At 29.2% G+C, this 19,511-nt stretch overlaps 3 protein-coding genes across 3 annotated transcripts in view; 1 reads left to right on the top strand and 2 right to left on the bottom strand.

Annotated features, from left to right (window-relative positions):
* LOC132934149 (ryanodine receptor) overlaps positions 1-7,020 on the top strand; it is a 62,751-nt gene extending 55,731 nt beyond the window's left edge. Inside the window, exons 92-99 of the mRNA XM_061000425.1 lie at positions 86-462; positions 633-791; positions 2,158-2,218; positions 2,314-2,460; positions 2,591-2,722; positions 2,852-3,008; positions 3,645-3,810; positions 4,735-7,020. Of these exons, the coding sequence (XP_060856408.1) occupies positions 86-462; positions 633-791; positions 2,158-2,218; positions 2,314-2,460; positions 2,591-2,722; positions 2,852-3,008; positions 3,645-3,810; positions 4,735-4,897 (1,362 nt within the window). The 3' untranslated portion in view covers positions 4,898-7,020. The remainder of the gene's footprint in view (positions 1-85; positions 463-632; positions 792-2,157; positions 2,219-2,313; positions 2,461-2,590; positions 2,723-2,851; positions 3,009-3,644; positions 3,811-4,734) is intronic.
* LOC132935959 (rho guanine nucleotide exchange factor 6) overlaps positions 1-19,511 on the bottom strand; it is a 223,271-nt gene that overhangs the window by 154,582 nt on the left and 49,178 nt on the right. The gene's annotated exons all lie outside the window — the stretch shown is intronic.
* LOC132935709 (E3 ubiquitin-protein ligase CBL-B) lies at positions 7,187-17,836 on the bottom strand. The gene is made up of 6 exons (XM_061002324.1): positions 16,777-17,836; positions 11,307-11,453; positions 11,093-11,224; positions 10,365-10,502; positions 9,686-9,905; positions 7,187-9,568 (listed from the first exon to the last, which is right to left on the bottom strand). Exons 1-6 carry the CDS (start codon positions 17,337-17,339, stop codon positions 9,392-9,394), a joined length of 1,377 nt encoding a protein of 458 aa, XP_060858307.1. The 5' UTR covers positions 17,340-17,836; the 3' UTR covers positions 7,187-9,391.

Raw genomic sequence — 19,511 nt, 5'->3', positions numbered from 1 at the left:
TTACAAGATATTGTTTATTATATTTTAATGACAAATCGGTTGTTTTCAAAGAAAAAAATTATATTTTCATCTCGTTTCGACACAGGTGACAACTCTGGCCGATGATTTATCAGACGACGGAGACGTCAAAGAGTTCGCACTGGGTTCGGCTGGAATCAGCAATGACGAAATGGACGACTCAAATAGCACCGAAATGGCCGACGACGAAGGAGCATTGGAACTTGTGCACGTCAACGAGGACTTCTTTTACATGGCACACGTTATGCGGCTTGCGGCTTTGCTCCACTCTCTAGCATCGTTGGCCATGTTGATCGCATATTACCATCTGAAAGTTCCATTGGCCATATTCAAACGGGAAAAAGAAATCGCCAGGAGATTAGAATTCGACGGTCTGTACATAGTTGAACAGCCGGAAGACGATGACATAAAATCACACTGGGACAAATTGGTGATTTCTGCTAAGTATGTACCTATTGCGATTTTTTCGTGTGACGTACCTAATAGTCCTCTATACATGGTGAAAGTGCATCAATTTCTATGTGTACCAACATACAGACATACTTACATACATACATATACATACTAAAGGTGTTCGCCCTGTACGGTATTATTATTTATTTTATTTTCGTCAGGTCGTTTCCGGTGAATTATTGGGACAAGTTTGCGAAGAAAAAAGTTCGTCAAAAGTATAGCGAGACATATGATTTTGATTCCATAAGCAATTTGTTGGGCATGGAAAAGACATCGTTTAGCACTCAGGAAAATGAAGAACGGTCCGGCTTAATAAATTTGTAAGTATAGTAATTTGAGAAATAAATTGTTGATTTTCACCAGTATTAAACTGTTGGAATATTTAATATATAATTAATAATTATATACCCACAGTTATAGTTGGCACCAGTAAAATAGTAAAACAAAAATAAACAAACTTTGCGGAAGTAAAAGTATTTGATTACACACAGCTGTTAGCTAGTATAGTATAAATTATGATATTTGATAGGGTATAAGCCTATATTAAGCAAGGTGTCTAAAAGTGGTTCGCTTCACAATAATTTACCTTAGATTTTGTAAGTTTATCTGTTTGAACACATTACCAAAATTAACATAATGCCCCACTCCTGGCTATCTTCACACTAGCCCCATAATTTTTCAAAATTATGACGGACAAGTTGTAAGTTGTTTAGATTAATTTGTTAGTTATTGTAAGTTGGTTTATGGTATTTGTAAGTTTCTTGGAGCTAAGTTATAACTAACAATTTACATAATCCATACATGACGTTTATTTTGGTCACAATTTAACTCCGAGAAACTTACAAATTAAGCTATAGGTACAACTTAAAAGTATACAATTTCTCCGGTGTAACTTGGTAAAAGGGGAGGGGGGGAGTTAGAGTGAAGTTAGCCCCTAGTTAATTTTGGCCATTTCTTTAAATCAAAGGACTACAAATTCGAAAAATTAACTTACAATTATTACTTACACATTGAGCTTTTCAACTAACAATTATCCCAGTTTAAATCTTAGTAGCTGCTAAAGTTTATCGCGAAACACAACGTGTATGGCCTACGCTTTAGCTATATCATCTCAACAAATATTCACACAGTACCTACATATTTTAAATATTGAAAAAAGGAAGTAAACAAACTGGAAATTTGCTTAACTAGAATGGTTTAAAATTATCTCACATCATCCCGCACCGGGATAATGAACCATGTAAATGATAGGCTCCAAACATCCCGGTGCATTATTTTTCACACCGGTTTAGTCAAGCGAATTTCTAGATAGTGTACCTAATAAACTTCTGGTTCTTATGTTCTATTGTTGCCTATAGGTACAAAAATACACTTTAAATGAAAATTAACGAAAATATAATAATTTTAATGTGGCCGAGCCGGTGACTGGCTAATGACATCACGCGGCTTTTATTGAATCCCTTCATTTAAAAATGATTCTTTGAATTGAGCGTACTTTAAACGAAAAACAACTTGTTTGTATTGTGTGTCTTTTTAATAATATAAAGTATCACAGAAAGAAATTCGTCTGAAACAAAACCTTTAAATATAGTCTATAACCAGCAGAACTCCAAGACACCAAACAATTACGTTGCATTTTTTAAACGATTGAAAATATAAAATTAAAATGCTGTGTTCTCGTTTCAGCGTTATTAACATAGACTGGAGATATCAAGTGTGGAAAGCTGGGGTCACCATAACTGACAACGTACGTCGTAACAATTCGAACTAAATTTGTTATATTAACTTTTAGCTGCTTAAAATATTCTGGTGGGAAACTTCTAACGGCCATTTTTGTTACAGGCATTCCTGTACAGTCTGTGGTATTTCACATTTTCGATTCTGGGCAACTTTAACAATTTCTTCTTTGCCGCTCATCTACTGGACGTGGCCGTTGGCTTCAAAACGCTGAGAACTATCTTACAGTCCGTAACTCATAACGGAAAACAGGTAAACCTATGCTACACCTGAAATACCTAATATATTTACGTACGGCTGCAGGCCATCAGCTCCGTGTCTTTCGTCCCGTCAGCCGCTTGTTAGTCTTCTAAATTATTATTTTTTTTTTACACTGTCACAGCTGGTATTGACCGTCTTGCTCTTAACGATCATTGTGTACATATACACGGTCATTGCATTTAACTTCTTCAGAAAGTTCTACGTCCAAGAAGAAGACGACGAAGTGGATAAGAAATGTCATGACATGTTGACGGTAGGTACACCTGCCTACTGATAAAATTTACGTCGAATCGACGATAATAATACTACTCTAGTTATGCAGTGTATACGCAAACAAACGGATATTAATTATCATCGATTCGGGCATGGTTTTTTTTTTTAGTGTTTCGTGTTCCATCTTTACAAAGGTGTGAGGGCCGGTGGCGGTATCGGAGACGAAATCGGATCACCCGACGGCGACGACTACGAAGTTTACAGGATAATGTTCGACATCACGTTCTTTTTCTTCGTCATCATTATACTATTGGCCATCATTCAAGGTACGGCCACGTACATCATTTAGTGTTTCGAAATAGTAGTGTGAATAAATGAATAATGAATATAGTGTATAGTAAATGGTATATGACAGGGATAGGTATCGTGAATGCGTTTTGCAGTCTATTTTACATTATTACCTATCTTGGTACCTAAATTGGACGGATAGATAAAACAAATAGGTAATGCTCTGACATCTTCTTAAATTACTAATGTTCAGAATGATGCGTACTACTACTGAGGACCCGTCGTTTTATTTCTGTTATTAATATTTAAATTCATATTTTTTTTTGTAGATATATATATTTTGCTCTGTACTTTGGGCTACGGACCGTTTTGTTATAAGATAATATAAAATTACAATAATAAAAACGAAACCATTCCCTGCAATTGAGGGTTATGTCCGGAAATTGGTACCTACTTGGAAGTTAGGGACTAAGAATAAAAATTTTAAGTATCCGAAACTAGGATCAATCTATCTCATGGAAACACATCCTTGAAACAATTTAACAATTTAATAATTTATGATATAATATTATACCTACTCAAATACTCAGTTATATAGCAAATTAACTATAAACAGACATACAGTATACCTAGATATTATCATCACCAATATCACCTATATACTCGTGTTAAAGGTTTGATCATTGACGCGTTCGGAGAGCTGCGTGACCAACTGGAAAGTGTCAAGGAGGACATGGAATCCAATTGTTTCATTTGCGGCATCGGCAAAGATTATTTCGACAAAGTGCCGCACGGTTTCGACACGCACGTACAAGAAGAACACAACCTCGCCAACTACATGTGAGTATACACATACGTCCAGTGACCACCGAAAATGCATACTATTTAGACCCTCCACAGCGGTATAAATAGGGTCCGTTAGGTCGGGCGTCACTGTTTTCGGCCAAAATGTACCCTTCCCTTTTCAGCCAAAACATACTGTTCCTTTTACAATTATAACAACTGAACTTAACAATTTTTTTATTTAATTAAATATGATTGAATCCAAAAATGTGATGTTTTGATAAACATTCTTACCTACAATTGAGTGAAAAAATAATAAAATAAAACAATTGGCAATAAAATGGTTTAACATATTATTAACTTAGTCAAATAAACTAACAATTAATTTTTGTTCAAAAAATTTTACTATTTTTATTACCTTTACTCTTCAATGTAAGTTTAATTTCGTTCATAGTTGGTTATATTTTACTATCATAATTATTATTATTACCTATATGTATTATATGACTATATTAATTTTTATTCGATTAATGTAAGTAATAGCATTGATTATAAATACTAATATAAATATATAATATAATCAATTGTAATAATAATATGTTATAACAGTTTATTGCCAATTGTTTTATTTTTATTTTTTTCAGTTTTTTTACAGTTGTAGGTAATAATGTTAAAAAAATCACTTTTTTTGATACAATCGTATTTAATTAAATATAAAAATTGTTAAGTTCAGTTGTTATATTTGTAAATTTTAAAGAAAACTGTAGGTGCTGGCCGAAAAGGGAACGGTAAGTTTTGGCCGAAAAGGGGGCCGCCTGTTAGGTCAGGTCAGATGAACTAAATGTTCCCTTGCACCGGCTCCCCGAAAATGTGGAGAGTTCATGATATAATAATATGTGGCTTGACCTTAAAAAACGCATTTTTTTCTTCCACTTTTGATACGGCGAAAATTCGCTTATAGCCGTGACACGATGTTTGCAGGTTTTTCCTAATGCATCTGATCAACAAACCGGACACAGAATATACCGGTCAAGAAACGTACGTGTGGAACATGTACCAGCAACGGTGTTGGGACTTCTTCCCAGTGGGAGACTGTTTCCGCAAACAGTACGAAGAGGAGCTCGGCGGCGGAGGAGGCGTCTGATAATAGTGTTTTTGTGTTTGATTGGCCCGGAAATGTAATATTATTTTTCTGTTGTGTTTTGTTACATACGCGCAACTGTTTCTCGACCGCCGCCGTATAATAGTCATCGTCCGCGGTCATTATTATTATTTTTATTATAAATCATTAAAATATAATTTCACTGTTCACTGTTCGATTTTCTCAGTAGAAACGTATCATAAATTATAGATCAAAGCATATTATATGTTATATTATACAAAACGTTTATCCGTGTTTTCATTGAGCATATTATAATATATGCATTGGCACAGCAGTCGCCTACGTTCCAAATTAAAATATTATATTATAATAATATAATATTTTGGCTGCATCCGAATTGGTTCCCGACAATCCAAGCAACACACATCCGAATAGGTTCCCGGTATTCTAGGTAGGCGGTACACATCAGAATTGGTTCCCGATAAACACTTTCGAAAAAGGCAAAATACAATCTAATAATATTATTTAATATAATTATAACATTATGTTACATTATTATAGGAAAAAGTTGGCAGACAATGTGTGAAAAGAAAATGTAAGTCGTCGTATTTGAAAATAAATAATTTAAATACAATTGTTCATAAAAGTATAGTACATAACCATGAAAATGACAATAAAAAAAAACTTAACAGACAGAAATTAAGCAAAATTTCAAAACGTCAAGCTCAAAAAGTATTACATGACAAATGGACAAATATAAAAACAATGAAATAAATAGATTAGAGTTTATAAAAATGTTTTGTTATACATTTTTACCTCAATAATACACGAAACTTAGAAAAAAAATGGACGAATTAAAAAGATATTTTATTATTATATTACATTTATTTTATATTTTGATTTAAAAAAAAAACGTTATTTTTATTATTAGTTAACCCGCGGCAACTTAGGCCATTGGGTGGTTTTTAAACTGTGGGAGAGGGAACAGTAGGTGTAAACACGTGTGTGTAGTTTTTAGCAGATTTTCACAGAAATGCCGCCCGTGGACCGAGGTTTGAACCAGCGCCGATGTGCGTCACAACCGACGCTTTTGTCCACCCGGCCACCCCGTTCCCCTATTATAATATTATTCATTCTTCTACCATGACTATTTAAAAATGAAAAGATATTTAATTTAAAATAAAAGTAGATTTATAATAAAAAGTATAATTTTTAACCATACCTGCATAATATTATGTGGACAGTCTTAAGTCTGTATAAAATAAGAAGGAAAATTTAAAATACTTTGACCCTGGAACTCTGGACCAACTAGGATATACCCTTAGTAATAACCCGGGAACCAATTCGGATACACCAAATATTTTAGTTAATATTATTATTGCACCTCATCAGTCATCAGTATCCCGAATCCAAACTCCACTACCACTGCGACATAGTTTTACCGCTGTAAAGAAATAGCCAACAATTTTAATGTATAAGATATATAAACTTATAACTGGGTTGTCAATTGTCATATTGAGTGGAACTTAAGTTTATAAGAATAATATCTATGATTTAAAATTAATACATTTCACTAAATATAAGTAGGTATATTCATTTAATTTATCAGTAGGACCTTATAGGTCAATATAATATAATAATGATTAATGGTTTAAAATATATTTCACAGGTACTTATTTAATAAAAATAAAGATCAACAAAACTAAACAAAGAGTATGATTAAGTTCAATGAATAGTTTTATTGTCATAATTTTCATAGTCAAATTCTATTTATATAAATATCTGCAACAATACATCATATTAATCGTTTAGTAATGACTAATTCAGTGAATGTAGGTATATTTATTGAAATGTATGAAGTTTAAATACCTAAAAGATGTAAGGTGTAACCTATATCAACTTGAATTATTGGTTAATTACACTTATTTTGCTCAACATGACTTATGTTATACGTGTTGCTATACAGTGGCGCACCCAAGGGGGTGAACCCCGGATTCAGTCCCCCTCACCACAACTTTGTCATACCTAGTATTTATTTTTATTTTTTAAAGTTTCCCTGACATATTCATAAAAATTTATTGATATTGTATAAATTATATAATTGTGTTTATTAAGCAATAAAATGTATGTATAATGTACATACTCAGAAAAGGAATAGAAAAACAGGAGTATATATATTTTTTGGACCCCCCCCCTCCATCTCACCCCTTGAATAAGTCCTGGTTGAGCCACTGCTCCTATAGAAAGGAAGAGGTATATTGAATTGATTAATTTGAAACACAACACAACGATTACAAAATCGTCATATATACCTAATAATAATTACACATATAATAATTAGCTATTTGGTTTATTTACAAATAAAAAAAATATATAATATGTTACAAAAATTATGATAGCAGTACAAACTAAAGTGAATATGAATAAAATACATAAATACTAAAATACAGTATATATATACGTATTGCTTATAATTTACAACTTACACAAATTATGTGGTTTATTTTGACGTACACCGATTTATTTTACTTATTTTACTCAAGCTCAAAGATCGTTACAATATGAAATCACACATGTTTTTTTCTTGACATACAATAAAAAATAAAAATAAAATAATAATAATAAAAATAATTGTCAATTGGCCTCTATGGGCAATAAAAAATATAATAATCAACAAATTGTTCTACAACTAATAATAATAATATTGGAATTCATCTCTAGAAATTAATTCTTGCAGACTACATTACCCTGTATTCGTAACATTACAATAATATTTAAGGCCCCTAAAATAAAGGTTACTTTAGTTTGTTCACAAATAAATAGAGTTAATAATAATTGTCGTACATCTTATTGCCTTTATAAGTGTTTAAAATCTAAATGATAAATATTACACAATATTTTAAATATTTTAATGTATTTCATTGCTATAGTTCAAAATGTAAACAGACCATTCATATTATATACATATATTATAGGTGTATGTTAATACAATAACATGTACATTTGGTCAAAGTAGAAATATTTGTATAAAAGTCATGTAGTATACAATATGTGTAAAGAAAATGAGTAAAAATCAAATTTACTGAAACACGTTTAAAAAAAACCATGAAAATATTGGTTACCATGTACAGTAGAGTAAAATAGATGATTGTTATAGAAATATTAGGTGACATTTCTTATAACAAAATGATACGTAAAAAGTGTTATATCAACAAAGATTTTGATTAACTTAATTAAAAATAATAAACATTAAGATAAAGAAAATATCGATCACAAGACAAATTTAATTCTAGAAAACATATAGCTACTAAACATTATATAATATCATCAAATTATCAGAAAAGTGTGTATTGATTTCAACCAAATTGTGGTAGATTATTGGGAAAATGTACAACACTTAAACAATAATGAGACAATAGTATAATACAAATTACAAAAACATACAAGTGTATGTAATAAAAAAAATTAGAAAATATCACTACGCGAGAAATGTTTAAGGTTTAATGTTTTAGAGTTAAGAGATATGCATATATATTATATATACCTATTATACCTATATATACATACATAGGAGAAACGAAAAATACAAATTCTTAATTAGACTAGATTGCTTGGAGACTAGAAATCAACTTCTAAACATATAAAACCAATGAATAATAATAATACAATTGTTACATAAATCCACCATGAACCCAATGATTAAAAATCTTATCGAGCAGCTGAAGTATTTATTTTAAACTAGATCTGTTACAAGTGCAATAAGTACTATCTACGCTCTAGAAAGGATAACATACATCTAAGTAAATAATATGGTCAACAACCGATTGTCACATTATACAGCCATCTTTTTAAATACTTAAACAGTATTATGAAAAATTACAATTAAAATAAAAAAAATAGTATGTTTATACTTAAAGAATAAAAATATATTGGTATTGCTGTGTATATTGCAAAATTCTCTTTAATTTTTATAATTTTTATAATGTACCATTACCATAAGACATATATATATAGTACATTTAAACAAAAAGAATAAATCATTTTAATAATTGGCAGTTAACAAAAATAACAATCAAATAATTGAAAATTGATTTGAAATCAAAGGGTTCAAAAAATAATGTAGGGCAAATATATAAATATTGTAATAAATATAAAAAAACACACAATCACATGGTATCTTAAAATGTAATCACTATACTCAATTGCATTATATCCTACTGTCATTGAATTAATTAAAAAATATAATTAATATATATATTTTACTCTTCTTATTTTCTATCACATTTTATTTGAATAATATATTTGACATATCAGTTATCACATATGAAAAAAACGCCTTATCGACAATACAAATCGCCAATGGGAATTTTGTTACATTATATTTAAATCGAAATATTCAATGCAGACATATTGAAAAATGTCTACATAGTGATATCACAGTAAAATAGTCTAAACGACCTTTTTCTTTAATTATTATTTATTACTATTATACTTTCCTTTCTGGAAAAATGTCGCTGATGACGACGACACTGTGTGTTATTTCACCACCTCATCATCTTCATCATCATCTTCATCTTCAGAATGTTGGACGACGATGGGCATGATGGGAACACTTTTATATTTTACTCTTTTTGGGTCAAATGGATCCACAACAACGTGTTCAGTACCTTTGATCTCGGCCCGACAATATGGACAACCTTGGCCATCGGATTCCTGATAGAAAAAAAACAAATAATACAATCATTATACAAACGTAACCAAAATAACACTATTAATGCAAATTCACTGGATTTAGATATAAAGCACTGTACAGTATACATTCCGACTTACCATCCAAGAGTTTAAACACGGTGTGCATAAAAGATGACCGCATGGCTCGATGCGAACATCCTTGTCGTTTTCTGTACATATTTTACATATCTGGAAAGTGGATCCCATTTCACAGTACATTTCGTATTGCTCGTGAGTAACTCTTATATGATTTTCCGGACTTTGTTCAACGGCATTTGATAGATCTGGATTTCCTTTTTGTCCATCCGGATAGAGATAACTAAAGAAAATTTAGACATTGGTTATTACATAGTTTTCTTACAAACATAAATTTTTAACAATACAAGTATTAAAGTCCTAAAAAAAGTTGTACTGTAGTGAGATGCATATCATCTATACTTAAAATGAGAATAATTTTTAGACACAATGCATGAATATCTTTAAGACCATAATAATAAAGTAATTATGGTTACTGAACCGTAGTTTGCTTAGTATTTATCAAAACAGTAATAATAAAAGGTCATAATTTATTTTTCATATTTTGTGTGGAATTTGATGAACATTTTTATTTTTGATGTAAAACTTCAGATAATCATTTGAAAATATCATACAAATAATATTTTAAATTAAAGATCACAGAGTCAAATTTTACAGTCCTAACAAAAAATTTAAGCTTATAAAGTTATTGATAACAACATAATTTATGCTGTAATTTTTTCCTCAGTGAAAATATACTTACAATCCTTCACGTGCACCATCTAATAATGCTTGACATAAAGATTTATTTTGAGGAATGGTCTGTAATATTTCACCCTCTGTTGTCACGTAACCAATAGCCCACTGCCCTAGCCGTGTGCAGCTTAGACGAAATACATAACTAATAACAAACCAATATAATACATTTTATTAATAAATTAATAACTATTAAACTAGGTACATACTTTTCAAAATAAAATACAGATAATTATTTTACACTATTATACCATTAAAATTGTGTACTGTTTTTAATAATACTAATGACTAATTGTGAGTAGTATTTTTGTTCAAATTTAAAACTAAACAACTGATATACCTAATTTTTTTATTCTTCTTATTTTTTACAGATATGGACATAAATAGGTAATTGATTCTAGAAGGTCTGTAAGAGAAAATTATAAATATAAACGTTTTCTTAAAATTTTTGTTGAGATGTATGGATATAATAATTTATTTGATTTTTTGAAATTAATACCAAGAAACAAAAATTATTCTGAAGGTACTGATACTCAGTAAGTGTGAAACATTAACACCCAATCAAATTACATGATTTATTTATTTAAGTATCAATGTATACTTTGTAGTGTTGTGTTATTTAATCTTATTAACTATTAAGTATCAAGCTAAGCATTAACAATCAGATTAATCAAGTTTATTTGTAGATAAAATTAATTAAAAGTATTTAATTATGTTACATATAAAATTACAAACCTCCCTGGTCGGGTGATAAATTTTTCTAGGCGAGCTTTAACTTCATCATATGTTAAGAATGCGACATATCCTGGATGCGTAACAGCTAATATCTTCCAATTTCTTAATAAAGTTGGCCAAGGTTGAAACAATCTAAACAATATTAAAATTTCTCAATTGTAAACTTTAAAAATGTATGAATATAATAAGTAGATTAACTTATTTATTAATTTACCTGGTAAAAACATCAAACTCGAAATTTGATATGTAATCATTACATGTTAAATCTATTGTTGATTTGAGCGCCATTGCTTCTAATCCACTGACAATTGGATGGACGTCATGAAGGGCACTACGAAATAGTTTCCAAGGAACTACAGTGCTATACAAAAAAATAATTAATTATGATAATTTATAAATAAGTTACATCATAATGATTTCCTTTTATTAATAAAATTAATATAAAGATAGGCTAATACACATTAGACCTTTCTGAACACAATAATATATTGTAAGTATCTACTAATATAGAATAAAAAAATACTATGCTTACAAAAACAGAAACACTTAAGATGAAAACAAATCTCAAAATGTATAATTGTTTCAACTTGACAAAATATATTACATTAGTTTTTAATGCTTTGTGTACATACATTTTTTTTTTAATGAATTAGTAAAAATGTAGCGTATTATATATATTGACATATTTAAAGACAAAATAAATCAGTCAAATATTACATACAATAAAACAAACTATTATTTATATGTGTAGTATTGATTATTGCAATACAATTTTTAATTGGGGATCTAAAACATTACAACATTAGTTCTTCAATATTAGTCACTACAAATGCTTATAAATCAAAGAAGTTTATCCCCGACAAACACGTGACACGAGATTTTTATACACAGGCTGATTCATTGGCGTAAAACACTCATTATCTTAAAAAGTATTAATGTTTTTTAAAATATTTTTTATACTTATATTTTTTTAAGTTTTTTACTTTTTTGAATGACAACAGTTTTAATTTCATTTTCCAAAGCAGAATATTTTTTTAAGTATTTTGATACATAAAATCGAAATTAGGATGAGTAGTTTATGAGATATAAGTATTTAAAGTTTAGACAAGCGGAGTAGTGGACAAACATTTTGCAGGGTAACCCCATACCACTCCACTCCGCCCATCTAAACTTTAAATACTTATAACTCATAAACTACTCGCACTAAATTCAATTTTTATGAATCAAAATACTAAGAAAAATATTCTGCTTTGGAAAATGAAATTAAAACTCTATGTTGTCATTCAAAAAAGTAAAAACTTAAAAAATATAAGTATAAAAAATATTTAAAAATATGATTTTTTAATAAAAACTTTGTGTTTTTAACAACTTGAAAAAATGTAAAAAAATATTTTCAAAAACATTAATACTTTTTGAGATAATGTGTGTTTTATGCTTAATGAATCAACCTGTATATAAGATTTTTTTAATGCTTCTCTAAATAATGAATCCTTCCCATCCTTCTGGAAATTCACTTATATATCAATCCCAATCATAAAAAAGAAAATAAATCAATAGTTTCTAATTATCATCCCACAATGGTATTCGTTTAGTATGTGCCCTACCATATTAGGTATTCGTTTAGTATTTCTGGTCAAAGTAAAAATCATATAATCATGCTATTTTATTAATATTAATTAATTAGTGATACAAATATAAAAAGTGGGTGTTGCTCTGCTGTATAAGTGGATTACTGTAATTGATAGTATTAAATATGAATTCAATGATATAATATCATTGCATACAAAAAACGATTCTGAGCAGAGATGGTTTGATAGACTAGGATATTCTATATTATACTAACATTGTTCTTACTTATTATTACTACAGTAGGCATTGAATAATTAGTTCAAGACTTGCAAATATTATAGTAACATTATACTCGACAAAAAACGTTTGAAATTTGTTAACGTAATTATAATGGAAAGCATTAATCAAAAATAATTAAATACCGCAAAACAAAACATAAAGATTAACAAAATATATTATATAATATCATTAAACAAAACATAACTCAAAACGTAATTTATAGAATATCATTAAACAAAAAATATCGCAAAATATAATTTATAGAATTTGATTGAACAAAAACTAACGCACAACTAAATAATTTAAAATCCATTTTTTTAAAGTTATATTATTGGTTTTGTAGTAAAATTTTATTATATTCCGTATACGAGCTATTACCTGCCGGAATTATTCTTAAGTTATTCTTAATACATTTAATAGTTATTAACACTATTCTAAATAATGTGTTTTAATTTTAAATAACGATTAACGCAAGACTTCTATAACGTTTTAATTCTGAATACAAGAAATGCTAAACTTATATAATGTTTTAGTTTTAAAAAATGGTAAACGCAAAAAAAGTGTAACGTTTTAATTGCAAATAACATATTTTTTTTTTCAAATGCAAGTCCTAATAATTTATTATTATTTGTTTATTATCATATATGTAGAAGTTTCAAGTACCCACGAATAAAGAATAATATTAATATAATAATATTTTTTAAATACTTATAACAAAACTAAGATCGTTCTTCTTCGTTTAAATATCTAATTTCGTCCAAATTTGACCATAATATAACTATAAAAAAAACTGTATATTTTAGTTACAGAATAAACCATTTAAGGTAGAATCTTGTTTTTAATTTTCAATCCTTAACTATAAAAGTTGAACCTTTTATACATTTTTAACTACAAAATCATTTTTAATTTCTGAATTTGATAAACTTTGTGAATTTTTGGCACTTTAAATGCTTATATTAAAATATGCCTATGTATTTTTAATATTTTTATATATTACGAGCATTATAATAAATTTTCAAGATTTTTGACCCAATGAATAATTTTATTGACATTTTGAAAAAAAAGGAAACTGAAAATGTCCGTAAACCGCTCAAAACAAGTCAAAATATTTTGAAAATTGTATGGTGTACAAACATAAAGTGAAAATTTCATGTATCTACGGTAATTTGTTATAGAATTACACCAAAAACCAAATCGATTTTGTCAAAAACTTATTTTGCGTGAAAATCCCGTTTTTCCTTAATTTATATTTTGTATTTCCCTGCGCTTTTGAAAACTATTGGGATAATAAAAATGTTTACCTCCCAAATGCACCAACTAGATTCACTGTCCCATTGAACAAAATACTGTAGAGAAAATCAAAACAGTGTTACTGCCCCAAAGGGTGATGATAGACACAAAAAAAAAAATAATAATTAGTATTTAAAAAATACACCAATATTGTAAAATCAATAAAATGTATTGCTCCGCTCAGAATCTACAAACAATTCTTAAAACTCTAGAATCTTGATTATTCCTTGTTATCCTTATTATTATCTTGATCATTCCTTTGAAAGATTCAAGTATATTATTTAATTTCAAACTATTGGTCAATTCTCACATATTAGCTTTCAAAAATAAAGCTTAACTTGAATATGCTCTGTTAATCTGGGATAGCAACAGAACTGGACATTCAGCTTGAAAAATCTTAGGAAAAAGTCTTTAGCTTTATATTCTATAGTTAATGTAATATACCTACCTACCAAGAATCCCTTATTATGGTTATGAAGATATTTTAGTAATTTTAAAAAAAGAATCTTTAAAAATTTGTAGAAATATTACCTACAACATGTTCCTTTTCGAACTACCAAATAATGATAAAGGCAACTCATTTTTGCTAATCTGGATAAATTTTAAAGTTAATAACTTTAGCATTTGCAAAAATAATTTATTTTATGTTACTAATTTTTCAAAAAAATACATAGTTACATGTTACATAATCCTATTAATAACTTTAAGACTTTTGGAAATAATCAATCTCTTATAAACTGTCCAAATAAATTATTATATGAACTATTTTTTTTTTTTTAATTTTTCTTTTTTGTATAGTACTAAATGTATTGTTCTGCTTGACGCTGTTTGTGCAAAAATTTAAATGCCATATTTCTACTGATTTTAATAGTAATATTATAGTAGTATGATACTTAACCAATGTCAACTATTTAAATAAACAAAAAAAGTCCAAATTAAACCTAGTAAGATTGCAATTTTTCCATCAGTTATTGATTTTCAGTTCGATACCAGGTAAGTAGTTTATTTTTAATCACAAATCACTAAAGAGTATGGGCATTTACTATTTAAATTGTTGATAATTTAGATTTATCAATAATAAAAACTTAGTGCTACAGTTTAAAATGTTTTAATTGACAGATTTCAAAGGTATTGTGAATACATTTCTGAAATTTTACAATGGGTAGATAAATATTTTGTTACATAGACTAAAAATTTCTTTTTTGGGACATACCTTTACTAGGTTTTTATCATAATAATAATGATCCCAAAAATCCATTTTCACATGAATTATTTTTCATTTATAAAGCTGTATTTATGAAAAACCTGTGAATGGTTCTAAGTGATTTCTTTGGTGATTTCCTGTGATAGTCGTGTTATAGACATTTTATTTTATTTAAAAACATTTACTTTGTCAATTCAGATACCTAACAATACCTATTATTTTGGACAAAATTATAAATATTATCTTATAGCAATAATAAATGCTAACAATGAGGGCTAATATTAAAATGTATGTTTTTGAGTGAAATCACAATTATTTTTTATCAATTTTTTAGGAAAATAATATAGGTATTATACATCAACATCAATCTACAATAGTCGATTTTGACTGATCTATTTATTTTATTCTATAGGTACTCCAGTAGAATATTAATTTATTAATTTTATTATTGTACCTAAATTAGTAAAGAGTATTTAATAATTATTAACATATCATTGAATACTAAAATTATTAGGTAATAAACCGAGGTCGTTATCTTCGTATCTCAGATTTTGTATAATTGAAACCGGCCATACTACACTTGGTACCTATCACATAAGAAATCAGCTGTTTACCTACTTTAACCAAAAAATAAATTTATGATAATCTAGATACAAATAGGTTGCATAGGTACCTATTATACCTATGTATTATATGATTTTTCTGTATAATAATTATGTAACATAGATACATTATATTATACTAATATGACAAGTTATTGATATAACGCAAAATGTATGAGATATTTATATTTGATACCTAACTATTTAGGTGAGTATACAGTAACATACTTGTTGAAGATATATTAGACAAGCTAAACATACGTATATACAGAGCTGAATTTTAATAACTAATATTAGTAGATACCTTCTACCTACTACATTTTTTTTCGGTTTTGTCAGATAAATAAATAAATAATAAGTAACAAACAAATTTTTGATTTTTAAAATAAATATTAATAATTATTTGTCAAGGGAAATAAATCAACAACACTTTTTTCTGTAAAGAAATTTAAAATTTAGAATAAAAATATAGGTACCTACCTAGCAGGTAGGTACCAAATATGGCTTTATTAAAACTAAAATGCTTAGTTTCAAAAAGTAAATTATTATTTTTATTTTAAAACCCGACATTAGAAAATGTTTAAAATACTTTTTAGACATTATTACAAGTATTTGAAGATTTAAACACTAGGAATTAGTGCATTTTTATTATTGTTAAATCAATATAGGTAGGTGATTATAGATTAATATCATTACAATTATTCAAAAGTTATATAGAGGTAGGTATATTAATGTCTTACCTCATTCCAAAGTTAGATCTCCAAAATTCTGCAGCATCACTTTTGGTTATCCTAAATTTATCACCAGCAAATCTATGATTTGGAAATAATGCTTTGAGCTCACTGAGCATATGGCTAAACACTAAACTCAATTTGGTCAAATTTCTCCTATAATGTGAATTTTCGTCATACATTTTCTCCTTGCCCTCTTTGAATAATTTGATGGCTTGTTTGCATTTCCGTATGACATTCAAAATGAAAACATTAAAATGCTCATTGTTGTACAGCTCAGAAAGGTCATTCTCATACTGTGTATAAATGAACCTGAGCCGCTGATAGGTGTCTGGTAGTATGTCGAGTATAAACGGCGGTGAGTTCTTCAGGTTCATCTTGGAATGTTGACACAGTTTCACAACCTTGTCCATCAGTTTCCATGTCTTCTCTAGCGTGCGCTTATCGATGGACGCTTTTGGTGATGTAATGGCTTCAGCAAATGCACCATGCAATTTCATCAATATCGAAGCCAGGTTCCTGGGCTGTATCATTCGGTTCGTGCTCGATGACATCATGACGTGCAAACACATCAATAGTTACGGGCACCAAGCGATGGATCACGGCTAGTGACGGTCACCGGACCGGCGTCACTGGCCCGGCATACACATTATATCGTCCGACGACACGGCGAGACGTAACGTCGGTCGTCGATCGGCCGCCAAAGGAGTCGGCACAAAAATTGTTCGTGTCGCACTTTCTACACTCAGCTACAGTGACCTGAACAGCAGACAACCATGGTGGCGATTTTACGCGAGTACCGCCAACGCGAACTATGAAAACAACGAAATCGGAGGAAATCCGATCGGTGACGACTCGAGCACGGCCCGCACCGTTTCATTAACACATCGACATCGTCGCGAGAAATTAATAATTAATAGGTATTAATATTTTTCGTTATTATTATTATTATTATTATTATTATTATTATTATTATTTATTGTGTCTGGACTAGTCTGGGCTACGGAGAAACGCGTATCGTTATCAGTGAGTTAGAGTGAGAGAATGCGCAAAATTGCAAAAGAGGAAGTGGGCAATTATTATTATCATTCGACACGGAAATGAAAAAATATCCAAGGTTTTCGGTCGACCATCGTATGGTGCGGAACGTTTCGACTGTTTCGAGCGATTATCGTAACAGTGCCGAACGTTACCGACACACGTCCAGTTGTACAACACCACTTGCTCCTGAGCGACACACCTCAACTGACTCTGTCTAATGGTCTAGTCCGTACTCCGTCACATACTCAATACTCATATAGTCATATTATCGGCATTCGGAGGCGGAGGCGGCATGACGTGTCCCGTTGTGCGGGCAGAATAATACGGCAGACCATGACGGGAGTGAAACTTTTTTATTTCTCATATTATTAAATGTTCTCTAATATTACGTTTTATGGTATTTTCTGGTTTGTCGTACGACGCGACGTGGCGGCTTCAAGCCGTACGCAAAATTATCGCGGATCACCAGTCAAGTGCGCTACGAATTACGTAGTTACGTCAATTTATTATTTAATTTATTAAATTGGGCGCCAGACAAAATGGATCTTAATAATAAATTTATATTTTATAAATACATATTTTATATCTGTTAAATAAATATATAATTATGCATAATATCTATTTTGTCGTGGTACGCACTACCTAAGGTGGTTTGTGCTGCACCTTTTCGCGCACAGCTGCTGTGTATAGGTACTGTGAATCCTGCATCCAGTCTTGTTAAGTATTCGAATACTTATGTATTTAAAATACTTTCAAAATACTTTTTCTTTGTATTTTATTTCAGAATACAAATTACTTTTTTCTGTTTACAGTCGTATTTCAACAAACAAAATAATACATTATCAAATCATCACTTTTGATATCACTTTTAATAATTTAATATATTAATGTTTGTGTTTAGGCTACTATACTACTATAGTAAGCTAAAAATCTAAAAATTTGAAAGTTAAGAACATTTCATTGATAACGCCACATCAAGGAGGCAGGGGAGAGATAATTCAAAAAAGGTGGATAAGTGAATGTCGCTCTGCTGTACAGTAGGTTACAAGTGGGTCACTGTAATGGATGGTGTTAAATTTGAATTCAATGATATAATATCATTGTATAAGAAAAACGATTCTGAGCGAAAACGGTCAGTCAGCCTATGATATTACAAAGTATATTTGATGATATTATTGTGAATAAAGTAATTTATAAATAACCTATTTACGTGGAGCCTTGTATTAAATTTTCAATCCTTAGCCATAAAAGTTAAACATTTTATACATTTTTAACTACAAAATAATTAATAAATTATAAATTTGATAAATGGTGTCAAAATTTGAACTTTAAATACTTATAAAAAAAAATTGTGCCTATGTATTTTTAATATTTTTCAACTGCTATTAGAACGATATATCAGGAGCCTTATATTAAATTTTCACGCTTTTTTACCCAACAAAAAAATTTTTATTGATATTTATAGAAAAAAAAATTGAAAACTGACAATGTCCGTAAACCGCTCAAAAAGAGTCAAAATTTTATGGTGTATAGAAAATGCTAATATAAACATTCAGTCAAAATGTCATGTCCCTACGGTCATTTGTTTTAGAGTTACACCAAAAACCAAAATCGATTTTCTCGAAAACAGATTTTGCGTAAAAATTCCCATTTTTCCTTAATTTTTCTTTTGTTTTTCACGTCGCTTTTAAAAACTACTGGGA

Source organism: Metopolophium dirhodum, chromosome 1 (genome assembly GCF_019925205.1).
Source record: "Metopolophium dirhodum isolate CAU chromosome 1, ASM1992520v1, whole genome shotgun sequence".
Lineage (NCBI taxonomy): Eukaryota > Metazoa > Arthropoda > Insecta > Hemiptera > Aphididae > Metopolophium > Metopolophium dirhodum.
The sequence above is the reverse complement of the archived record's forward strand: the minus strand, read 5'-3'. Positions and strand labels throughout refer to the sequence as shown.

Coding starts and splice junctions, on each gene's coding strand:
- LOC132935709 (XM_061002324.1), bottom strand. CDS start 17,339: ATGTGTTTGCACGTCATGATGTCATCGAGCACGAACCGAATGATACAG. Junction 11,454..16,776: donor AGATCTAACTTTGGAATGAG/GTAAGACATTAA, acceptor TTTTTTGTATAG/CACTGTAGTTCCTTGGAAAC. Junction 10,503..11,092: donor TTTATCACCCGACCAGGGAG/GTTTGTAATTTT, acceptor GTTTGTTATTAG/TTATGTATTTCGTCTAAGCT.